Source organism: Dysidea avara, chromosome 4 (assembly GCF_963678975.1).
Source record: "Dysidea avara chromosome 4, odDysAvar1.4, whole genome shotgun sequence".
In the NCBI taxonomy this organism is placed as follows: domain Eukaryota; kingdom Metazoa; phylum Porifera; class Demospongiae; order Dictyoceratida; family Dysideidae; genus Dysidea; species Dysidea avara.
Genome location: NC_089275.1, coordinates 1,204,639 through 1,226,803, shown reverse-complemented (window position 1 = coordinate 1,226,803; position 22,165 = coordinate 1,204,639). Strand labels below are relative to the sequence as shown.

General features: G+C 38.3%; 1 protein-coding gene across 1 annotated transcript in view; it reads right to left on the bottom strand.

The window, feature by feature from the left end:
* LOC136253350 (uncharacterized) overlaps positions 1-22,165 on the bottom strand; it is a 38,672-nt gene that overhangs the window by 540 nt on the left and 15,967 nt on the right. The window contains exons 2-18 of the mRNA XM_066046006.1: positions 21,000-21,108; positions 20,644-20,713; positions 19,192-19,278; positions 17,632-17,694; positions 17,519-17,575; positions 17,297-17,443; positions 17,158-17,238; positions 16,515-16,676; positions 4,947-5,030; positions 4,153-4,214; positions 3,982-4,093; positions 3,891-3,932; positions 3,778-3,835; positions 3,496-3,630; positions 2,104-2,320; positions 1,996-2,047; positions 1,352-1,402 (exon numbers count right to left, since the gene is read on the bottom strand). Coding sequence (XP_065902078.1) covers positions 1,352-1,402; positions 1,996-2,047; positions 2,104-2,320; positions 3,496-3,630; positions 3,778-3,835; positions 3,891-3,932; positions 3,982-4,093; positions 4,153-4,214; positions 4,947-5,030; positions 16,515-16,676; positions 17,158-17,238; positions 17,297-17,443; positions 17,519-17,575; positions 17,632-17,694; positions 19,192-19,278; positions 20,644-20,713; positions 21,000-21,108 — 1,589 coding nt within the window. The remainder of the gene's footprint in view (positions 1-1,351; positions 1,403-1,995; positions 2,048-2,103; positions 2,321-3,495; positions 3,631-3,777; positions 3,836-3,890; positions 3,933-3,981; positions 4,094-4,152; positions 4,215-4,946; positions 5,031-16,514; positions 16,677-17,157; positions 17,239-17,296; positions 17,444-17,518; positions 17,576-17,631; positions 17,695-19,191; positions 19,279-20,643; positions 20,714-20,999; positions 21,109-22,165) is intronic.

Here is a 22,165-nt window from a genome sequence, read left to right as displayed (position 1 = left end):
GCTTACGGCATATTCATGTTAAAATTGATTTCCAAGAAAAGTGGGTATTTTTACAATATTTCAGCTGACAGCTAATGTCTTGTTTGGCTCCATTACAAGTTACCAGGCCATGCACTTTATGGCTTCCACATAGGAAATTTAATGAACTTTGATTGGTTATCAAACATGAATGAAAAGATTTTGAAGTCGTTTTAGTGAGTTAAGCAATATAGGGACCAGCCCATTGTGATTACTTGTGACCCACCGAGTGAAAACTTGACTAGTTTAGTGATTGGCAGCAGAAAAAAAAAACACTCCATTTGTACAATGACAATGAAACACTAAAAGTAAAGTACATCTTATGTAATCATTGGTAAGTCACAAGTGCAACAATATATGGAGTTGAGAAACTTAGCATAGCAGGAATAAAGTTACATTTTAACACAGCATAAATGACAAACAAACACACATACTGTATGATGTACTGTACAATACAAAATTTTGGCTGAAGAAAATTTGGTGATTTAACTCAAGATTAAATTAGGCAGAAATAACTTTTGCGACCCAGAAATTGAAGTAAGTTTCACCGAATTCAACAAAATTTATGGTGACTCATGTTTGCAATAAAGCAAAGATGTTCTTACTCTCCATGAAGAATCTGATGATATAAAAGCTATACTGATTCAAGTACTGTTTCACTGTGTACTAAAGCAATTAAAACACCATTTTTGGCATTCATCTTTTTACCCAATGATGTATTTCAGTTGAATTATCTCAAAACAGAATTAGTCTAGTTTTCACTCAGCAGGTCACATTTTCTTCCGGTTATGCCATAGTGCTCATAAATTTTACTAATATTGTACTCATGCATAATATGTTCAATTCATATCAGAAGTAGCTATACATTCAATATTTGAATAGAAATTTGCTTTTTAGGGCATGCAGTGATGGCAGTAAATGTTGCTGTATTAGGATATAGAATTTACAAATTTGGTTCATCTGCTCATATTACACAAATCTGTGGAAGGTGTTTTAAAGCTATTCTGAGCAATTAATATCACATGAATGTCCAGTGACTGCATAATGATGATATAAGTTCCTGAAATACTGAAAATTATTCTGTCAGTATTCATTATGCTCATAATAAGGTTGGGGACTGGATCCTATGACACATAGCACTACAGATCAGATGAACCAAATTTGTGCAATTCCATCCATGAGTCATAAACGTAATGTGTTTGAGGCCTTAGCTCTAGGTGAACATACCTTATACAGCTGCATTCAGCCATCAGTTAATTGTGTAAAGGTAAACAGTGATTGTGTTTGAGAAACTAACAAATTTTGTGTGGCTTAATCATATACACTGCCTCACCTGAACATAGCTGGAAGGGAAAAGCTTGTTAACCCCTTTGAAGTCAGTACCCTACATAAAATTAGATGAAAAAATGTGTAAGGGAACAATGAAAATTACTATACCAAAGTTTTATACAATTTTAAAAAACCTGTTCAATAACATAGAATTAATGGCTGATGCACAACTAGATATATATGCCATTGAACAACCCCATGAAAAATCAAGTTGCAATATTATAATAATGAATGTACTGAAATTACAGCATGTGAAAGCTGATGAAACTCAATGAGAATGTGGTGATGAAAAAACTTGATAGTTTTCATCGGATTTTCGCATGGTTTTGAGCATATCCTGTGAAAATGCAAAATCAGTACAATTATTGCAACTACCAGTGAAAACTACCTTTAAAAACTTTACCTTCGTGATGTTCATATTTATAGTGGTGGTGTGATTAGTATTACATTATAGGCTTTAGCACCTGTTGACACTCTTTCAGGCAAGGCAAGCATTGTCCACATAATATTATTATGATCATTAATGTATAAAACCTACATTACATACTGGTGCTCTTTAACAGGTTATAACCCTTGTGGAGTCATATTGGCTGCATGCCTGTCTGTGTGTCTTGACAATGCAGTATATTATTTAAAGTAAAGGCTCACCTTCCACCAATGCTTCTCTACTGATTGGGTCACTTGTATGATGTCACCAACTCTATGTCATGCATATAGTCAATGATGACATCATACAATATACATACAGACACTTACTTAAGATCATGTTCATCATGTTGTTGAGCTTCGTAGTCATGTAGCACTACACAGGTTCGTAAAGGTAACGAAGGTGGCAATTCCATTGATGTTGGAAGAACATTTGGCTGCAGTAGTGAGCTAGTACGGCTTCTTGTTGAATCTAATGTAGCTGATCTACTCCCCCTTACTGGCTTTCTTGAAACTGGGGGTCCTTGTGTTGGTGCCGGAAATGTAGCTATGTACAGGAAATGTAATGCTAAGTGGCATCATATCAATATGTTATAAATTCATTTATCTGTGTATACTGTACACTGCAGCGTAAGTCAGGGGTAGGGAAGATAATTTTACAATGGCGGATCCAGGATGGGGTATTTGGGGCGGAGGAGCTAGCCATAGCTACTTCTGATTACAATGCTAAACTTTGTCAGGTTAAGATCAGTTTTGCTATAAAACTCATGAAAATATGCACATTTTAGTAGCATTTGGCTGAAATCAAAGCAAACCAGCCAAACCAGTTGTAAACTGTTACCCAGCAGTACCTTCATGCGTACTAAGCGCCTCTAAAAATAATTATCGTGTTGCTGTTGTTTAGGGCATTCAAAGCCTTGTGAACAGTTTTTAAGACTTCACAACCATCTACAAAGGCCAAAATGGCAAAATTCAACAGTGAGACACTATAAATAGGTGATTATTTGTTGCTTCAAAAATGCAGCAACTAACAAGAGAATCTGGCTCCTACAACTTAGCCTGTTTGTGCCCCTCCCCTGCCAGCTCCTGGATCCGCCCCTGTGTTAGCATACCTTTTGAACACACAGTAAGCACTGCTGCATATGTGGAATAGCCAAAATAATAAGCGTACTAACAGAAGATACGATGGAAAGTGTTAAATTGAGCCATTGAATAAGGATACAGATCAGTCTTACATAGCCAATTTTGCTTAAGAAGTGATAGAAGTACAGTATGCATTGTGTCATGGGACAGTGTTATACTGCAGTATGCACTTCTGTATTATCCTTACTGTTTGACAGAGTTTAATACCTAAAATTAAAGTAGTAGCTAGAGCAGCATATGTACAGTAAGAATATTCATACTGTAATAAAACCATGAATCTCTCCACATACAGGTAACTGCATGATGACATATAATTTGACATGTGAGCCAAAAATTGATAAAATGCCTCTCATAAACTCATGTTATCATGTTAATGTAAGGTCTGATAACACGATGTCCAACATGTTATCAGACAAGCCATATGGTATAATTATGTAGTTGTAGATAGAGCTCTATTCAATTACTCTAATAAAACATACACTGGTTGACAAAGTACTCCAAAAGAACAGTTATTTAGTCAAAGTACTGACTCTTCACTGTTGTAACTACATACATGACTAACATATGTTAATAACTAACATGACAGTGGGTTGTCATTGCTCTCTTGAGGGTATGAGCTGCAATCAAAACTATGAGCACGTCTTCTGTGGTCATCTTCTGTAATTGTAGAAAAGCTACCACATGATGATTCACTGTCAACTAATGTATCATCATCTGAAAGAGTATGCAGATAGATGCATACTGCAGCATCCACAAGAATATTTCTTGTATGTTACATACATAATTATTATTGTTATTGTGTTTTAACATTATTATGTTTTTTTCATTCATTTATTAATGCTACTCGTGTAAATCTTGTACCATTATATTCTTCTCTTGATGAAGTTGTCAAATGATCAGTAAGACCCCTTATTTGTAGCTATATAATAGTCATGATAATAATGTATCTGCATATGTTAAATACACATGTATACCTCTGATGAATAATGAGCCCTGTTAGGTTCATAAAGCTCCAGCTGTGTAGATATCATTATTTTTAATTGTATGTACATAAAGTAAATTTACCTTTGCAGCTACCACGATTTGATCAATTTGGAACATCTTTAGTTTACTTTTCTTCTCTGCCAACTTTCCTTCTAAAACACCTATATCACTCTGGTTTGAAGTTACAGTTAAACTGTAAAGCAAAGCCAATCATTTGGCAGGATGCAGGCTCTGAAGTATTGTACCACTTACTTGCTATAAGTCATGTTTTCTGCATCAGCATAATTTCCGATTTCAATTCTTACCCGCACAGCCTACATGTGATGATATACCCAACACTAATATGATGTAGCTACATTAGGATATGTAACACTTCCACACCTCAGAGCCGCCCAGGCTACAGTTTGTGTGTAGCAGAGCTACATGTACAACTGGACAATGTTTATATAGATGATGAGGCTGAAATCAATCGTGGAGATTGATTTAAAAATTAATACTCACATGATTAGGATATACAACTTGGATTTTGCCATTAAAATCGCTTAGACAAAGAGCATTTTGTTATCCTCGCCATCCTACAAGTTGAAAAACATTGGGCTGAGATGAGAACTAGTTCATCATAACCAAACGTAACCAGAATGTACTAGCTGCTGACCCATAATCGAAAATTTTAGGTATGCATGTATAATACATCCAGTGGCTACATTTTGGTTTGGGTGATTGATCACCCTGTACAGGCTATCAGCCTGATAAATGTTACATAATTATTAGCTGTAACATGGGGTATTCAGGTTTTGCATAATATGTATGCCCTTGGAAAGCAAGGCATACTTATCAGAACCCTCATGCCTGTGTTACTACTATAACATGTACAGTTAGTCTAGACCAGTTATTCACATGATCGATGCATGAAAATCAATGCAGTTTGACATATAATGCACACCTATCTGTCTGTCACATACAAGCACATCTGTATGACACGCTATTGTGTGTATACACATTATCGTTGTATTATAATGTATGTAGTTAGCTACCTACATATATACCTCATCCTGAAGAGCTTTATGGTCCTTTTCAATTGTATCCTCCATAACTCCACCACTTATTAGTTCATTTTTAAAGTCAGAGTTCTGAAGTAAAACAAGTTATAATTTTGCTATAAAATATACTAGGTAATGTACTAGGGAACTATAGTATAATAAACTAGGGAACCACACACCTAGGTTTGTATAAAACTACACACCTATAGTTTCCATACCGCAACATATTCATCTTTCTCAAATGGTAGATTATAATAGATATGTATACACATAACTTGCAAGTTTTCACAGATACACATTTTCAGGTGCAGCAATCTCAAGTCATAATATATATGCTGTTTCTCTGAGGCAATATTATCGAAGATTAGCAGCTATCCACAAACATTTCTCCCTCAAAATTTGCAGCTTGATCAAAGTGGCATTGTTTGAATGCATAAAAGATCTTGAAGGAGCAAAAACTTCCCTTGAATTTTGGATAGTGGAAATCCACTTAAAAATTCCACCCCATGCTGTACAGATATTATGAAAAAAACCGGTCTTATATCACCTATTTAAAAGTAGCTATTGGTTTTAAGTGTGTTGTAGCTCACCAATAGTTGAAACTAAGCTATGCGTACCAAATTTTCACATGTTTTACACCATTGATTCCTTACCTTCCAGAGAATCACTGTATAAGTCAAGAGCATAGGCGGGGGGTTCGGATGATTCAGACAAACCCCCCTTTCAGGGGAAATTAAAATCACATCAAATCTTACAGCCCTGGAGCTCATTGGTAGCTACTTGCACATTGGCGCTCCTCGGTACTACTCTTAGGGTCGCATTGCATTAATGCTGAACTATTGTAAATCGAAGAGATCTATTGCATCATGTGATCAATTGCGTACGTGATGCATGGAAAAAATGGTGAGGGATTGTTGGTTGGTTGGTTAAGACATATTTACAAGGCAGCATTGTGATAAACTTGAGTGGTCGTGTTATACATGTGTCAGGTTAGCACAAACTGTGAATAGTTTATATATATTTACCTGATGAATGGTTTTTGTATTTGTCACATATTGCCTACATGTGATGTCTCAAATATATTGGAGTACAAGCCAAGTCTGACCATCAACCGGCCAAGAATAATGTATACCTGGAAGAAAGTACTGCCAATTATAATGGACTCAAGTGTGTGGAGGTTCCCGTGTGCTAGTTGGCTGTCAACAGTATATTGTCTGGAAGTGAAGATTAGTTAGTGTTACCATAGGTTTATAGTTCTATAACTGCATAAACAGCAGTGTGTAGGATTTAACTAGTTGGATGCAAAAACACCACCTTTTAATGTTACTGCCTAAGGGCTTATTTTGTGTACGCATCATTTTCATTCAAATGTGGTCTAGGGGGAATCACCCAGGTCTTCCCTAAAACCATTCCACTTCAAATCCAAACCCCCCTCAAGAAAATCCTGGCTACACCCCTATAAGTAGCCGACAGCTAAGTTTCCTGCCATTTTATTATTGCTTTTCAGTACATAAAATTATACTGAAAGCCACTGGCAAGTGCTGCCAGTGACTCACTACATAAACCAAAATTAGTTATATTATAAGTAATCAGTCACAATAGTACTTCATATATTGGCGATGGTGACACTGTTGAACAGTGGCAGCAAGGACAAAGGTAATGTATACTAGTGACAAACTTGGCTCTGTTCAACCTCAGCTCACTGAACAGCAAGATTGCTTATCTAAACAAATGAGCAAGCTATCTCAGAAAATAGCAGATCTATCTGCTAAACAACAATCATTCAGCATAGAGCATGCAGCTCACTTTGTATTGAACCAACCTTGGAGAAGGAATGTTAGAGATAGTATTAGTTCATTGTTGTCATCACTTAAGTGGCCAACCTTACAGCTTTGAAGAGAGAGCACTCGTCTAATTTTACTTTATAAAATAATCAATAATATCTTACAAATTCGAACAAATTATCTACCAACTCCATCACCAATTACTACCAACTGATCAAAAAATGACATGAAGTTCCTCCATTACCAGCCTACCATAGATTGTTTTAAGTGTTCCTTTTTTCCATGCACCATTCCCGAATGGAATCGATTGCCTTCAGATATTGTTCATGCCAATCAATTAGATAGTTACAAAACTTTACTGAACAGATACTATAATTCATATTTGTAATTGTACTTGTAAATTAGCTTCATGCCCCAGGTGGGCTCTACTAATCAAATATATAATAATAATAACTATGAAAATTACTATCATTAAATTGCTGGATGAAATGATCCCACATTTTAGAGAAACTGACTAAGATGAAAGGACATTTACAGTACAGGTCTTTATTCAACACTACGGCACTGTGCAGCTACATACAGCCATCCCCAGACTGGCCAGAGCTCCATTACGGTCTCAGACCACTCATACAGATCACCACTGTGCTTGGGAAGAGCAGACCACTCATACCACAAGGGGGTAGCACTCCAATATATTCTGTACTCCGATATTCATCCTCGGTCAAAACTAAAGTCAAAAGTCAAGCAAGAAATAGCTTCATTTGTAAAGTGTATACCACAATTGATACTTTTAGAGTTAGCTACAACATAACCATAATTTTATGAAAATATGCAAGAATTTGGTCAAAAGTCAAGCGCGGATTTTCACATAAGTCAAGGGTCAAGGCTTATTTTTCGACTTTGACCACTTTTACCGAGGACAAAGATCGGAGCACAGGGTATATTGGAGTGCCACCCCCTTGTACCGTAAAACGGGAATGATTCGCGGAAGAAAACATTCACGAATTTCGCGATTTTAGGTGCATTCGCTAATTTTTTCTTGTAAAATTTTTCCTACAATTAAAAATATTTTTCATGTAGCTAGCTATCAGCATTCATAATAATGAGTGCATAAGCGGGCCTTGCTACTCACTAAACTGCTATATATATGCGTGATAGTGTAGCCAGTGAAGCGGCGCAATTAAGACTGCGATTGATTGATTGCATGAGTTATATATTTAACCTAGCTCCGAGCAATCGGCTACAGTCATTCTTCCTTCCCCGGAGGGACACATTACAATACACAAGGGTAGGTGTGCCTATCGCGGTCCGCACTCATTATCGTGAATGCCTATAGCTACTTCTCCAGCAAAGCAGCAATCATGCATGGCTGCACTAGAGTAAGCCACCAATGTTCGACCACCATCGGTTCGAGCACAATTTTTCTTTAAACCCGCAAAGAAAATTTCTGCTCTTGCTATGCCTTTGGAGAGGTCTAGGCCATAAACTCTTGCATGCAAAATTTCAGACCTGCAGCTTTCTTTGTCTGGCTGCAGGAGCTGCAAAAGTGACCTGTCCGAATGTTCTCAATTCTTGGACAAATATACTTCAAGCTGATCAAGTCTTTCTGTGTTTGATATGAAAGAGCAAACTCTACAAATATATGCAGATATTTGGCTTAGTCCTTATTGGCTGTGAATTACAAAGCTCCAAAGCCACCTCTGTCGAGCAATCTTAAATTCGACCACACGTGAAGCTTGTGCAAATCAAATAGTTACCTAGAGGAGCTCACCTAATATCGGACGCCATTTCTCCCAAACTACAATGAACATTCAAACATTCTGCACATCTCCAAGTAGGCCAATGCTTCATCAACGTGTGTACCAAGTTTTAGATCTCTCGGGTTCTTGGTCTCGGTACAGCAGTCTTTTGAAGACAAGTCCGAATTATACGTAAAATCGGAAAAAACGCTCAATTCAAGGACAGCCATTGTTTGCAGATTACACTCGCATTAAATCAAAAATTGCATACCTTCAGATTGTAGGGCTACTCATTTACTTTCTAAATATGTATGGTTTATTTCATTTAAAGTATTGTACTGATGAGTTATAGACCAAAGAAAAGAGGCTGTCACTGGAGCAATAATCGCCCTAACTCAAAATTGTAATCAATGCTTTGAAAATATTTTAAAAGTGGATAATTGCATGCAATTAATCATTCACAAGTTGACAAGCAACTTTTCCAATAGGTTCACTGTCCTCCAGACTTAAAGTATTACAGGGATACCAAAACCCTCTAATAGAGCAGTCAAATACCCTAATATAACAGTCACCAATTTTTTTGTAAAAAAGTGGTGTAAATCAATTCTACATAATGCTGATATGCTTAAAATGTGGTTCCACGTACTTTTTGTTTTAGAGTTTTAGGCTTTCAGCTGAAATGATTGACTTTTTATGTTAGAGTGTTTGACAGCCATATTAAAGATTTTGCTATTTATGCAGTCAAGTCTACAGTATTTTATGTCTTTATAGTGTTGGATTTGCCGGAACTATAGTGTTTAACAACTTTCAGTACATAATCGAAAACAATCATCCACCTTGTATGTATTTTCAATCTGATTTTGAGCAAAAATAGCTAGGGCGATTATTGCTCCAGTGACAGCCTCTTTTCTTTGGTCTATAACTCATCAGTACAATACTTTAAATGAAATAAACCATACATATTTAGAAAGTAAATGAGTAGCCCTACAATCTGAAGGTATGCGACTTTTGATTATGATTATAATTATGATTATGATTATGATTATATGCTGGGTCGAGACAGCACAGCTGATAATTGACCCAGGTAATTACAAATAAAAGAAAACATTTAGCTAACACATACATGCATACATAAAATTATTTATTGTGTGATGACAAGGTGGTTGGTAAAAAATTCTGTGGATTGCTCTTCAATAAAGTTGTTAGGTAAAGTGTTCCATTCTCTGGAAAGAAACTTTTCTGATACAATACAGTGGAACTGACTGGGATGATAAATCGATGTTGATGAAGCTGTCTAGTTGGATACTGAGTTGGTAAGAAATAAGATGGTAGCTATTAATGTGTCTTGATTTAATGCAAGTGTGATCTGCAAACAATGGCTGTCCTTGAATTGAGCGTTTTTTCCGATTTTACGTATTATTCGGACTGGTCTTCAAAAGATTGCTGTACCGAGACCAAGAACCCGAAAGATCTGAAACTTGGTACACAAGTTTATGAAGCATTGGCCTACCTGGAGATGTGCAGAATGTTTGAATATTCATTGTAGTTTTGGAGAAATAGCGTCCTATATTGGAGCCCGTCCGATATTAGGTGAGCACCTCTATATCAAATTCAAAACTATTTTATGAACATTGAGAGCATCAGCTATACTGTTCAATAGTAAATAGATACATGCACGATGACCGCACCTTGATTTTTGCCCAAACATTTAGGCTTCTCTGACAGTAGCAGCCTAGCTACTGCACCCAGCACACATATACACAATCCAAATCCACTTAAATGGGGTTTTGACTATCCCCAAGTCTTAAAAATGTCAAAAGTTTCTCTTTAAAATATCCAGGATATTAGCCAGATCGAAATACTCTAATAGAGCAGTCACTTACTCTAATATTTATTCATCTATTTATTTTCCAAGAAATGTGCAGCCTCAGCGTGGCCCTCAGATTTTCTTACTGCAATAGGTGACTGTTTATGGCCTAGACCTCTCCAAAGGTTTAAGGTTTATGGTTTAAGGTTTAAGGTTTAAACCTCTCCAAAGGTTTAAGGTTTATGCAAGAGTTTATGGCCTAGACCTCTCCAAAGGCATAGCAAGAGCAGAAATTTTCATTGCGGGTTTAAAGAAAAATCACGTCCGAACCCATGGTGGTCGAACGGCTTACTCTAGTACGCGTAGTGCGCAACATATCAGAGTCGAGCCATATAGTCAATTGTTCACTATCCATGGATGTAGGCGTGCACCCAATTCAACGTGAGTGTTTTCTCGCGAATGACAAAACAGTAGATCATGTTGTTCGTGAATGTTTCTTCCACAAATCATTTCCTTTATACGGTATCTAGCTGATTTTGATAATGAAATTTGATAGTTTATTCATGTAGCTTTGCGCTCTTGGTGACAAAATCAAACCTGCTGTCACGGGAGATAAGACCAGCTTTCCCAGACCCAGTCACATATGTACATTCTCCAGAAAGTTTACTGCTGACTAATAAAACATGAATAATATGCTCAGCTGGTTGATCAGTCTGTCTGTCTGTCTGTCCATCCATCAGTGAAAGAGTCAGTCAGTCAGTTAACCATTCCAGCAATCTACAATCTATCCAGGGAAGCCTTCTTCTCCGAAACTATATAAGTGTTTATTCCAATTTTGCTGACAACGGATGTACACTGTTTTGTTTGCTGTTGTTGTCACTATATATAAGCTTAATGTTAATGTAATTTTTTTGGTTCGTATGCTGCCACCATTCCATAGCTTGATGTGCATGTTGCCATCCAATCTCTTGTTGTAATACAATAGTATTAATTATAATGTACATAATTACAATATTATTAGCATTCTCTATGTTGTACTGGAATATATCCCAGCAATGACAGACTTGTAAAACAAAAAGTCGCCTCTCAGGCCATGATCTATATGTATGGACAACTGGCTCAAATAGTTGACATTTCTTCAGCACATTATTGTAACTAATTCTATGGTACAAACTGTGGAATAGACTGAGAACTTGCACATGCACACACCACACTGATTATGTATCACGCACACCCATAATGATTGTAAGCGTATGTTCTAATTATATGACACATGACGCATGCGCACTGTTGATCTGTACCTCGTTTTGTCCCATGGTGTCAGAAGTGGAATATGGCAGCTACTAGTTACAACGTATCGCTTCAACCCCTCCTAAATTTTGTTTTGACGAATCTGACCAATGGCCCAAGTGGCGACGCCGTTTTGAACAGTTCCGCGTGGCGTCAGGTCTATACAAGGAAGATGATGTTCGGCAAGTTAGCACGCTCCTGTATTGCTTGGGGGAGGAAGCCGACGATATTTTAACTTCCACCAACATTACGGATGACGACAGGAAGAAATATTCTGAGGTGATGACTAAATTTGACGGCCATTTTAAAGTCCGTAAGAATGTTATTTTTGAGCGGGCACGCTTCAACAGGCGTGAGCAGGAGGAAGGCGAAACTGTAGAACATTTTATTGCCAGCTTGTACCAGCTCTCGGAAGATTGTCAGTATGCCGAGATGAGGAACGAGATGATCAGAGACAGATTGGTAGTGGGAATTCGTGATGTGGCTTTATCGGAGAGACTCCAAACTGATGAAAACTTGACATTGGACAAAGCAAAGAAATTGATTCGACAGAGAGATGCGGTCAGAGAGCAGCAGACCATCCTTAAAAGAGGAGAGAATTCATCACTCAATTATGTGGGGAAAAGACCTTTCGGCCGGCAAGCCAACAGAAGCTCACTGCCGAATTGCTCACGGTGCGGCAAGACTCACCAGAAGAACCAGTGCCCAGCCAAGGACATCACCTGCTATAAATGCCAGCGTCGTGGCCATTTTGGCAAATACCGTTTTTCCAAGACAGTGGCTACAGTATCAGAGGAGAACCTCCCAGATGACTCATCTGAGACATCAGATTCTCACTTTCTAGATGCAGTCTCCGACCAGTCTGCAACAACCACAACCTGGCACATTTGTGTTAAAGTTAATGGCAAAGAAGTGGTATTCAAAATCGATACAAGTGCCGAGGTAACAGCTATATCCAAGGATGTGTACAAGGCCATTGGTCACCCTAAATTACAACTCCCGAGCAAGGTACTCTGTGGCCCCAATAAGCAACCACTGAATGTACTTGGTCGCATCGCAGTTCACCTGGTATACAAACAACGCAGTTTACGTCACCACGTTTATGTTATCGATTCACTTAACCAGAACCTACTTGGACTACCAGCTATACTAGCTCTAAACATTCTATCAAGAGTGGACGATCTGAGCTCCACTTCTACCATCCCTTCAGAATTTCCTGACTTATTTCAAGGGTTGGGCACACTGAAGATGGAATATGCGATAAAACTTAAGGGTGAGGCAAAGCCATATGCCCTCAGCACTGCGCGACGAATTCCCATCCCATTAAGAGATAAAGTGGAGCATGAGCTCAAACAAATGGAAGCCACAGGGGTTATTAGCAAAGTCAGCCAGCCTACTGACTGGTGTGCTGGAATGGTGGTGGTCCAGAAGAAATCTGGTAACGTACGCATTTGTGTCGACATGAAGCCACTAAACGAAAATGTACTTCGTGAGACCCACCCAATGCCCCATGTCGATGACACCCTTGCACAACTGGCAGGAACAAGAATCTTCTCAAAACTGGATGCCAACAGTGGGTTTTGGCAGATACCCCTGACACCCAGCTGCAGACACTTCACAACCTTCATAACACCGTTCGGGCGCTACTGGTTTAACAAACTTCCCTTCGGAATTTCCAGTGCCCCAGAAGTGTTCCAGAAACAGATGAGCACCATCCTAGAAGGGTTGCCAGGAGTACTCTGTCATCTAGATGACATTTTAGTGTACGGCAAAGACACAGAAGAGCATGACTCTCGACTGAAACTGGTCTTAGCGAAGATCCGTTCTGCTGGGCTCACCTTGAATCCTAGTAAGTGTGAATTTATGAAAAGTTCTATTACCTTCCTTGGTCACGTCATTAATGAGAAAGGCATATCTGCTGACCCACAGAAATTACTAGCCATAAAACAGATGTCACCTCCTTCAAACGTTAAAGAGCTTCGGAGGTTCATGGGGGTAGTAAATCAGTTAGGGAAGTTTTCCCCAAATGTTGCAGAAACTTCTGCCCCATTACGGAAACTTTTAAGTACCAAGACGGCATGGCTGTGGGGACCTGAACAAGAAACGTCCTTCAAACACTTGATATCCAATCTGACAACTCCAACAATCCTCACCTTTTATAATCCTATGGCGCCCACCAAGATCTCTGCAGATGCCTCCTCATACGGCCTTGGGGCTGTCCTGCTTCAATCAAGCAATTCAAAATGGCACCCAGTTGCATATGCATCACGCGCGATGTCTGACACAGAGTCGCATTATGCGCAAATAGAAAAGGAGGCCCTGGCACTTACCTGGGCTTGTGAGAAATTCAGTTGCTACATACTTGGGAAACATGTCATCCTGGAAACAGACCATAAACCATTGGTCCCAATACTCTCCTACAAACAACTGGATGATCTGCCACCACGGGTGCTAAGATTCCGTCTCATATTAATGAGGTTTGACTATGATGTTATTCATGTGCCTGGTAAATATCTTTATACTGCTGATATGTTATCCAGGTCACCACTGCAAACTCCTTCTGATGAGCGTACCCTGGCCCAACAAGCTGAAGCTGAGTACTTCATACAAGCAGTGACACACCATTTGCCAGCCAGTGAACCACGCCTAAACACCTATCGCCAAGGACAAGCCAATGATTCAATTGTGAGTAAAGTGATTACTTACTGCCAGTCAGGGTGGCCCCACAGGCTCCAAATTCCAGAGAACCTTAGACCATATTGGGCTGTACGAGGACTGTACGAGGACAACTTAGCTTATACGACAACCTCCTACTTTACGGTAGCCGCATTGTTATCCCATCTACGCTACGCAATGAGACTTTAGCCAAAATCCATCAAGGCCACCAAGGCATCCAAAGGTGCCATGCCCGCGTAGTGACTTCGGTTTGGTGGCCAGGTGTCAGTCACGCAGTGGAAACCTATGTGAAGCACTGCTCCCATTGTCAGAAGAAATGTGTGCCGCCTAAGGAGCCCCTCATTTCTTCAACACTGCCAAGTCGTCCATGGGACAGAGTAGTTGCAGATATCTTTGAGCTCAACAGCAGTCACTACCTCATTGTCGTAGACTACTTCTCCAGGTATCCGGAGGTATGTCAGCTGCAGTCAACTACCTCAGCTAGTGTAGTCAAAGTACTCAAAGCTATCTTTGCGAGGCACGGAGTTCCATCAGTACTGTTTTCTGACAATGGTCCCCAGTTCAGCTCAAAAGCTTTCAAGGACTTTTCCTTCCAGTATCATTTTCAGCAAGTTACCAGCAGCCCTCGATACCCCCAAAGCAATGGGCTAGCTGAACGGACTGTGAAGATGGTCAAAGCTCTTTTGACCGACAATTCTGATCCACATCTAGCCTTACTTAGCTATCGTGCCACACCACTTCCATGGTGCTCAATCAGCCCGGCAGAGTTAATATTTGGTCGTAAGATTGCCACAAGCCTACCACAAATGGATGATCAGCTATCACCAGATTGGCCTTACCTGGCAGCTTTTCGACAAGCTGATAGTGCCCACAAGTCCAAACAGCAAGTTCAGTTCAATCAAAGGCATCGTACCAGGCCATTTCCGGAACTGCCCCCAAGTACTGCAGTGTGGGTGAGGACAGGGAAGCACCAAGAACCAGGAAAAGTAATTGCAAAGGCTAATGCGCCTAGATCATATGTCGTCGAAACGGTTACTGGGAGAAAACGGAGAAACCGTCATCATCTAGCACCCAGGCTTGAGATCTGTCAAGACAACAGCAATGAACATTTCAGATTTGACTCGCCAGTTTCGCAAACTGTCTCTCCAGAAGCCCTCCCTGCGGCTGAACCTCATCTTGAAGCACCAAGGTCTCCAATCAGGACTCGCTCAATGACTGGCACAGCTGTTAGGCATCCCCGCCGATATACTTGAGAAGGGGAGATGTGGAATAGACTGAGAACTTGCACATGCACACACCACACTGATTATGTATCACGCACATCCATAATGATTGTAAGCGTATGTTTTAATTATATGACACATGACGCATGCGCACTGTTGATCTGTACCTCGTTTTGTCACACAAACAATTGTTATAGTAAGAAGGAGATGTGAGTAAGGTATGAAGTGCACTGATTTTTAGTTTACCTGGTAGGCACAAACCTGATGACAGCTCAAAACACAATACCTCTGCAACACAGAATTCAAACCACTAAATAAAATTTAGATTGAATGATGGACATTCTTCCCAAAAAATGATGTAGAAAGTCAGAAAAATGAAAAACTATTCTGGTAATTTTAGAACGCACACACAGAGCCTTCGGGATATTATGTATGCACCAAATATTGTTGAGATATGATTGCTTTTTGCATGAGCAATTTTGTCCAAGACTATAGTACGTTCACGTTGAGCTGAATCCTCAAAAACATTTAATAAACTCATGGATGCAATTACACACGATCTTGAAATTTGGCTCATTTGTAGTACTGCTTGATCCGCTAAAAATATTTCAAAATCTTTTTGTTCAAATGTTTGACATAATATTTACAGCCAATCAAAATTTTTATAATACATTTCCTATGGGGAAGCCATATAAGTACAGTGTCTATTACAGCCCTTTCCCGAACTTGTAATGGAGCCAAACCGTACGTGTCTGTTGTTGACACCTTTGCTGTTACCAATAATCATCTGGTTGGCTGAAATGTTAACTCTGTCGAGAAAAAATCCACTTTTAATTTTTAGCTGTTTTTCAGGATTCAGCTCAACGTGAACATACTATAAACAAAGACAGCAAAAGTGAGGGGTTGGTTGTGCTGAATTTCATACATAACAATTATATCTACAGTGTATGTATGTTGTAATTGCATGTTATTATATACAGCATATTATATCTCTACAAATACCACAGGTATCATGTAATTATGCTGTATGTTGTAGAGACACAATAATATCTCACCTTATCTTTATAACCAGGTTCAGGGTGTTTATATACTATTGCTGGTGTAGGTAGGGAATCTTCTGGTCTCTGTGAGACTACAAATTTTGAGATATCACTGTCTGCATGCACCGACTCTATGGTAGCCATCAGTTGTGTCATTCTGTTCTGTGAGCTACGCAGCTAAAGAAGAAAGAACCACTGCTAGATCATACTTTTAAATCCATACTATGTACAAAGGGTTCAAAGTTATAATGCATTCTGGAGGATGCTTTAGGACCACTTTAAAGTGTCAGAGGTGTCTGGTAAAAAAGTACAATTATGTGTATTTCATAACACAAGGTTTCAAAGCTATACCACTCAGTATTTTGTGTCCCAGTAGCACACTATCTGCCATCTGAAGATACCTTACAACAATAAGTTAGAATGTCCAGATACTGCATGAGGGTAATAAGGTCAAGCCCCACCAGCAATCTTATTTCTAGATCTTAAATTATAAACCGTGTAAATATAATTTACAGAACCACAGTGTTTATACATTTTCACAAGTGTAATTCTGGTATAGGTATAGGTATATCATGTGTGCCATAACTTAAATACTATTATACACAGCCCAATAAGAAAAGTTACCATGTAACATTTACAGCATCAATTTCTCACTTACCTCTTGTGATACAAGTGTTTTGTACTTCTTCATAATGGTAACAGCATGTTGGGTGAGGTCATTAAGAATACCTTGTATTTCCTAGAGTTATAATTCCAATGATAATGTGATAATCGCAAACATCACCATTGCTACTTACATCTAGTAATTGAGGGAAATATGTCTTGAGCACATTGGAGCATAATTCATTGCATACTTTAATAGCAATAACATAGTTATTGTGGGCAGTGAAACATGCTTGTTTCTTGGCTGACTCTGCTCTGCTTGGCTGAGTTGATTGTCCTCTCTATGATAAAACTTGAGTAAATGCATACATAGCATAGCCCACACAACTTATTGCTACAAACATGTAGCTACATACCTTAGAATAATAGTCCCTGTATTTATCCCACTCGACTCTGTGATAAGCAATTTTAGCCTAGTAACGATGTTAAAATTATGCCTGCCAACTGAATCACAAATAATTATGCTAACCTTTTCAAGTGTAATATCAGCACTGTCAACCTTTCTGTTGATTTCATCATAATTTTTTAATGTCTATGTAATCCATACATCAAAGAATACATGTCAATTATGAGAATAAAGTGATTGTCTCTGCAAATACCAGTCCATATGCATATGCTGGCTCTGGAATTTTATTCTACATGGCTCTGACAGACACGAATGCAGATACAAGACTACAGTTTTATTATTTTCATACATAATGTTGTTCTATACAGTAGTCTTCACATTAAGACCCAGACATCACATGTCATCTTTGCATAGTGCTTATCCACTTATAAGTGCATGTGCAGAGGATAATATATAGGGTAGCACACCACAGAGTACTATAAACTGTTACACAATACATATGCTCTAGAAATTTAACAATGCAGTGTCATATAGATATTCTTCTGGCATGCCCTAAATTAGTTTGCAGGCCATGCGCATCCTCGGTGCCTCATCACTTAGGCATAGCACTTGTGTCTTATACTGAAAACCATGAGCTCCTGGGTCTGTCCTGCGGAACTGAACTAGGGCGTACCACCTGAATCTCTACAAATACATAACTCTGCACTAGATTTCTAGAGCATGTGTGCAACAGTATAATTTGTGGTTGTAGCGTGCTAACCAATCCTTCACACATGTGCTTATAAATCGATAAGCACTATGTGAAGATGATCTCTGGGTCTAGAAGTAAAGAATACTTTGCAGAACAACATTGGGTATGAAAATTATAAATGTAAATTAAAGTGTATTTTGAAATTGTCTGTGTCCATGTCCATGTCCGTTTCTGATCATATCCACCCTTTCCAACTATCCCTAGGTGGATATAACTTGTAAGTTTACTTCAAAAAGTTAATTTGAATGTTTTAGCTATCCTGTAACATTGCGAGTTGCTGAACTTGAGGCTATATAATTATAGCACTGGTGATTGCAGGGTTGTACTGATCAATCTATATGGGTCATGTATATGCAGCTAAACTTGTATGTGAATTTGGTAAACAATAAAATTATTCACAGAAAATACTTGTTCAGATTTTCTTGTCTACAACATAAGCTAAAATAAGTCGTAATTTACATGAGGTGCCCATTTTGCAGCCAAAGATGTAACAGACTAAAATAGCAACAAGCTTTTATACTGCACTACAACCTATCTATTCACTAGAGATATACTTACAGCATTATAGTCAGTACGCATTTACCTGAGCCCCGCCAAATATAGTAATATAAAAGAGGTGAACATGTGTTCACTCCCAATGGTTTTGTACTGGTTTTCATGTTGTAAACATGTTTGCACACCTGAATCATCCATACTAAATGTATGGGATATTTTTAAAGTCTCATAACTCACTTGTTCTTGCCTGCATCAAAGCGCTTTTTTGATAAAAGTTCCGAAATTTGAAGAGCTTCACAGTGCTACTAAATTGAGCAGCTGGCCCTTGTAACAAGAATTATTAACAATAAATGAAGGCTCAGGGTGAACGTGAACGTGAACAGACTATAGTTGTATATATATATATATATATATATATCTAACATTATAAAACTCACCATATTTATGAGTGTCTCCTTTCTAGCAGCAGTTGCCTTTAGAGACTGTGACATACTACGAAGTTCTTTGGACAGCTTTAGGTATGACTGGAAAAAGTAACACCACTACTATATAGGTAGAATGCTAAACACAATATTGCTTAACAAAGATTGATAAAGATACTTGGTGATAAGTTGGTGAACTTTCCAGTTTTGTATATTTAAAGTTCACATGACAGGGTTAGTACAACTATAAATGTCAAGCTGTAGGTCTACACACACTGGCCTGCAATGATCCCAACTGGAATGACACTTGAAAAATTGTTCTTATCATTATAGTTGCTAAACATGGCAGATAAGAACTTGCATGCTCTTTTATTAAATGATTTACCAGTATACATTTATCCATGTTTTGTGAAATCACCACAAACCATGTGTGGTCTTCATAGGCTCTAAATAACAGTTATTATAAAACAGGATAACACCTGGTAAATTAGTTTACAGTATTGTAGTCCTATAGGCTGGCTTAGTGATTGTATACATACTGCTCACAGTATGGGCGATACTACTAGTAGCCATTCTAATCCACATGTGATACAAGGAATGGAAGTCCCTCTTTTAAATAATGTTACATGCAGTATCACTGAATGATTAAAATGAAATATCTCATATATGCACAGATTTCCATTGACTGGATGCACACTGTACCACATGGGCAAGCTCATTGAAAGACCTTCAAACTAGGAAATTTAATTATGTATGTGGGTAGTCCGTACCAAATCAAACCCTATTGTGATCCAGAATGCAATGACAAAAGAATTTAACAGTATATTATTTGGAACAGTGGGTGGATAAAACAAGATGATCCTAGAACGTAAAAGCCTAATTTCATGATCCTAAGTGAAAGAGTATGTATGCATAATTTATCCTTGAATTATCAGCACACAAAATAATATGCAGAATGAGTCAGGGACATGGCCCATAATTCCATTTTCACATAAATAACAGTGCAATGACCACATACGTATTAAATTTTATAGTCATTGTGTTGTATGTACACTGGCCTTGTAAACCTCTACTACAAGTCTTTAGTTTGTATTGAGATTCTGTTTAGTAGACCTTATATAATTTCATTGCTAATATAAATGGTTATAACTTTGAAACAAAATCACCTAAATAAAAAGCAAGTTGTTACTTTAAGCAAAACCATTAATTTGTGCATGTAAAATAATACCTCAGGGAGTAACGGATGGATTTTAAATGCAAAGATGGCTGTAAAGGCCATATCTGTGATGACACTATATCAAAATATAAATGTCATAATAGTGCAATTTGTGTGGAAAGTTTCAGATTTGTATCAACCGTGATGCATTTTTCACATGATGCTGCTCTGCTATGTTAGCCTAAATAATACGATATGGTTGTATACAAATCTGATTGTAATTCAGTCTTCAGGCATACATCAATACACACCTCAGCTTCTGACTCGATGCCATTTAACAGCTTACAACTAGCATCAAATAGTGAGGTAGTGCAGAAATGTCTGTAACAACACATAAAAATAAATAAATACATAAAATAAATAATTATTTATTAGCTGGGCTAGACTAATCAATTTTATAGTTCCTTTTTGTCTGATCAACTAAAATTTGAGGGTTTAGGACATGTAAGGTTTTCAAAAATAAGTAGTTGTTGAAGATAACAAACACCAAGTAACCAGCTATATAAGTATACTGCTCAGTGTATATAAATTATCACTTAAAATTAATGTTGTTAAATAAGCAGCATAATTATATGCTGAAACTTTCTAGATATGTACAGTAACGTACTTCTGTGCATTTAGCTCATGTATTTTCTGTTGGTACATTCTAAAGGTATCATTTTCATTGTCTCCATTTTGTTTAATAGTGTGAGCCTTACGATTTAAAAGATCTGCAACTGCAAAGCAACAAACAATATTATTATAGTAAAAGAATAAAGCAAACTAAATGATTGCAGTTGAATATGCAGACTGTATGTGGTGTATGTAAAATGGATGCATATGAGAGCACATGTGCGCGTGTGTACGTGTGTGTGTGCAGTGCATGCATGCTTGTGTGAGATGTATTGTTTTTTGCATAGATGATACATTCTGTCCAACACTATACATACTTAAATTACCTCACACAGTCGGCCATGGAACTTCACACACTATTCTCCCCAATGTGGGCCATGCAACCTTTCAACCCCAATGTGGGCCGTGCAACCTTTCAAAACAAAAAGGACAAACTACAGCAAAGGTTGATCATCACACTGCTTGTACAAATCTGGTCTACTGGCAAAGTTCATGTCACATCCTCATAAACACAAAACAAAGCCCTCAGCTGTTACACATGGTCACTCCTACCCAGCGAAACACTGCATCCCACTTGTGCACTATTCAGGTGCAAACATCAGATAGGCCTTAGTACCCTTCAGGATGCTGTACTGTACCACAGAGGTGAAGGTGTGGGAACCTGAAGTCCCTCCCATCACCTGAGACATGGTCAGTTGGCATCTGCTAGCCAAGTTAATACCAGATACCCATTGATGACACAGATGGGTAGGTAACACTAGTACTCCCCATTTATAGCTAAGTAGACTGGAATATTATGGGTAAAGCTTTTGTTCAACAATACAACAACAGCAACTGTACATTACTAAGCATTACTGCAATCTCATAATAACTAGATTGGTGCTCTATAGCTTCACACACACACGCACGCACGCACGCACGCACGCACGCACGCACGCACGCACCCACGCACACACACACACACACACACACACACACACACCAGTCATGGGTAAAGCACTTAAGCACTTATGCTTATATATAAGCACTTTAAGCACTTGTTTTCAAGTGCTTGCAAGTATTTGTTACTGTGCAGCATTTGTGCTTGTGCTGGCGCTTAAGCACTTTATGAAAAAAGTGCTTATATAAAGCACAAAACTGGCAGCTCTTGATTACAATACA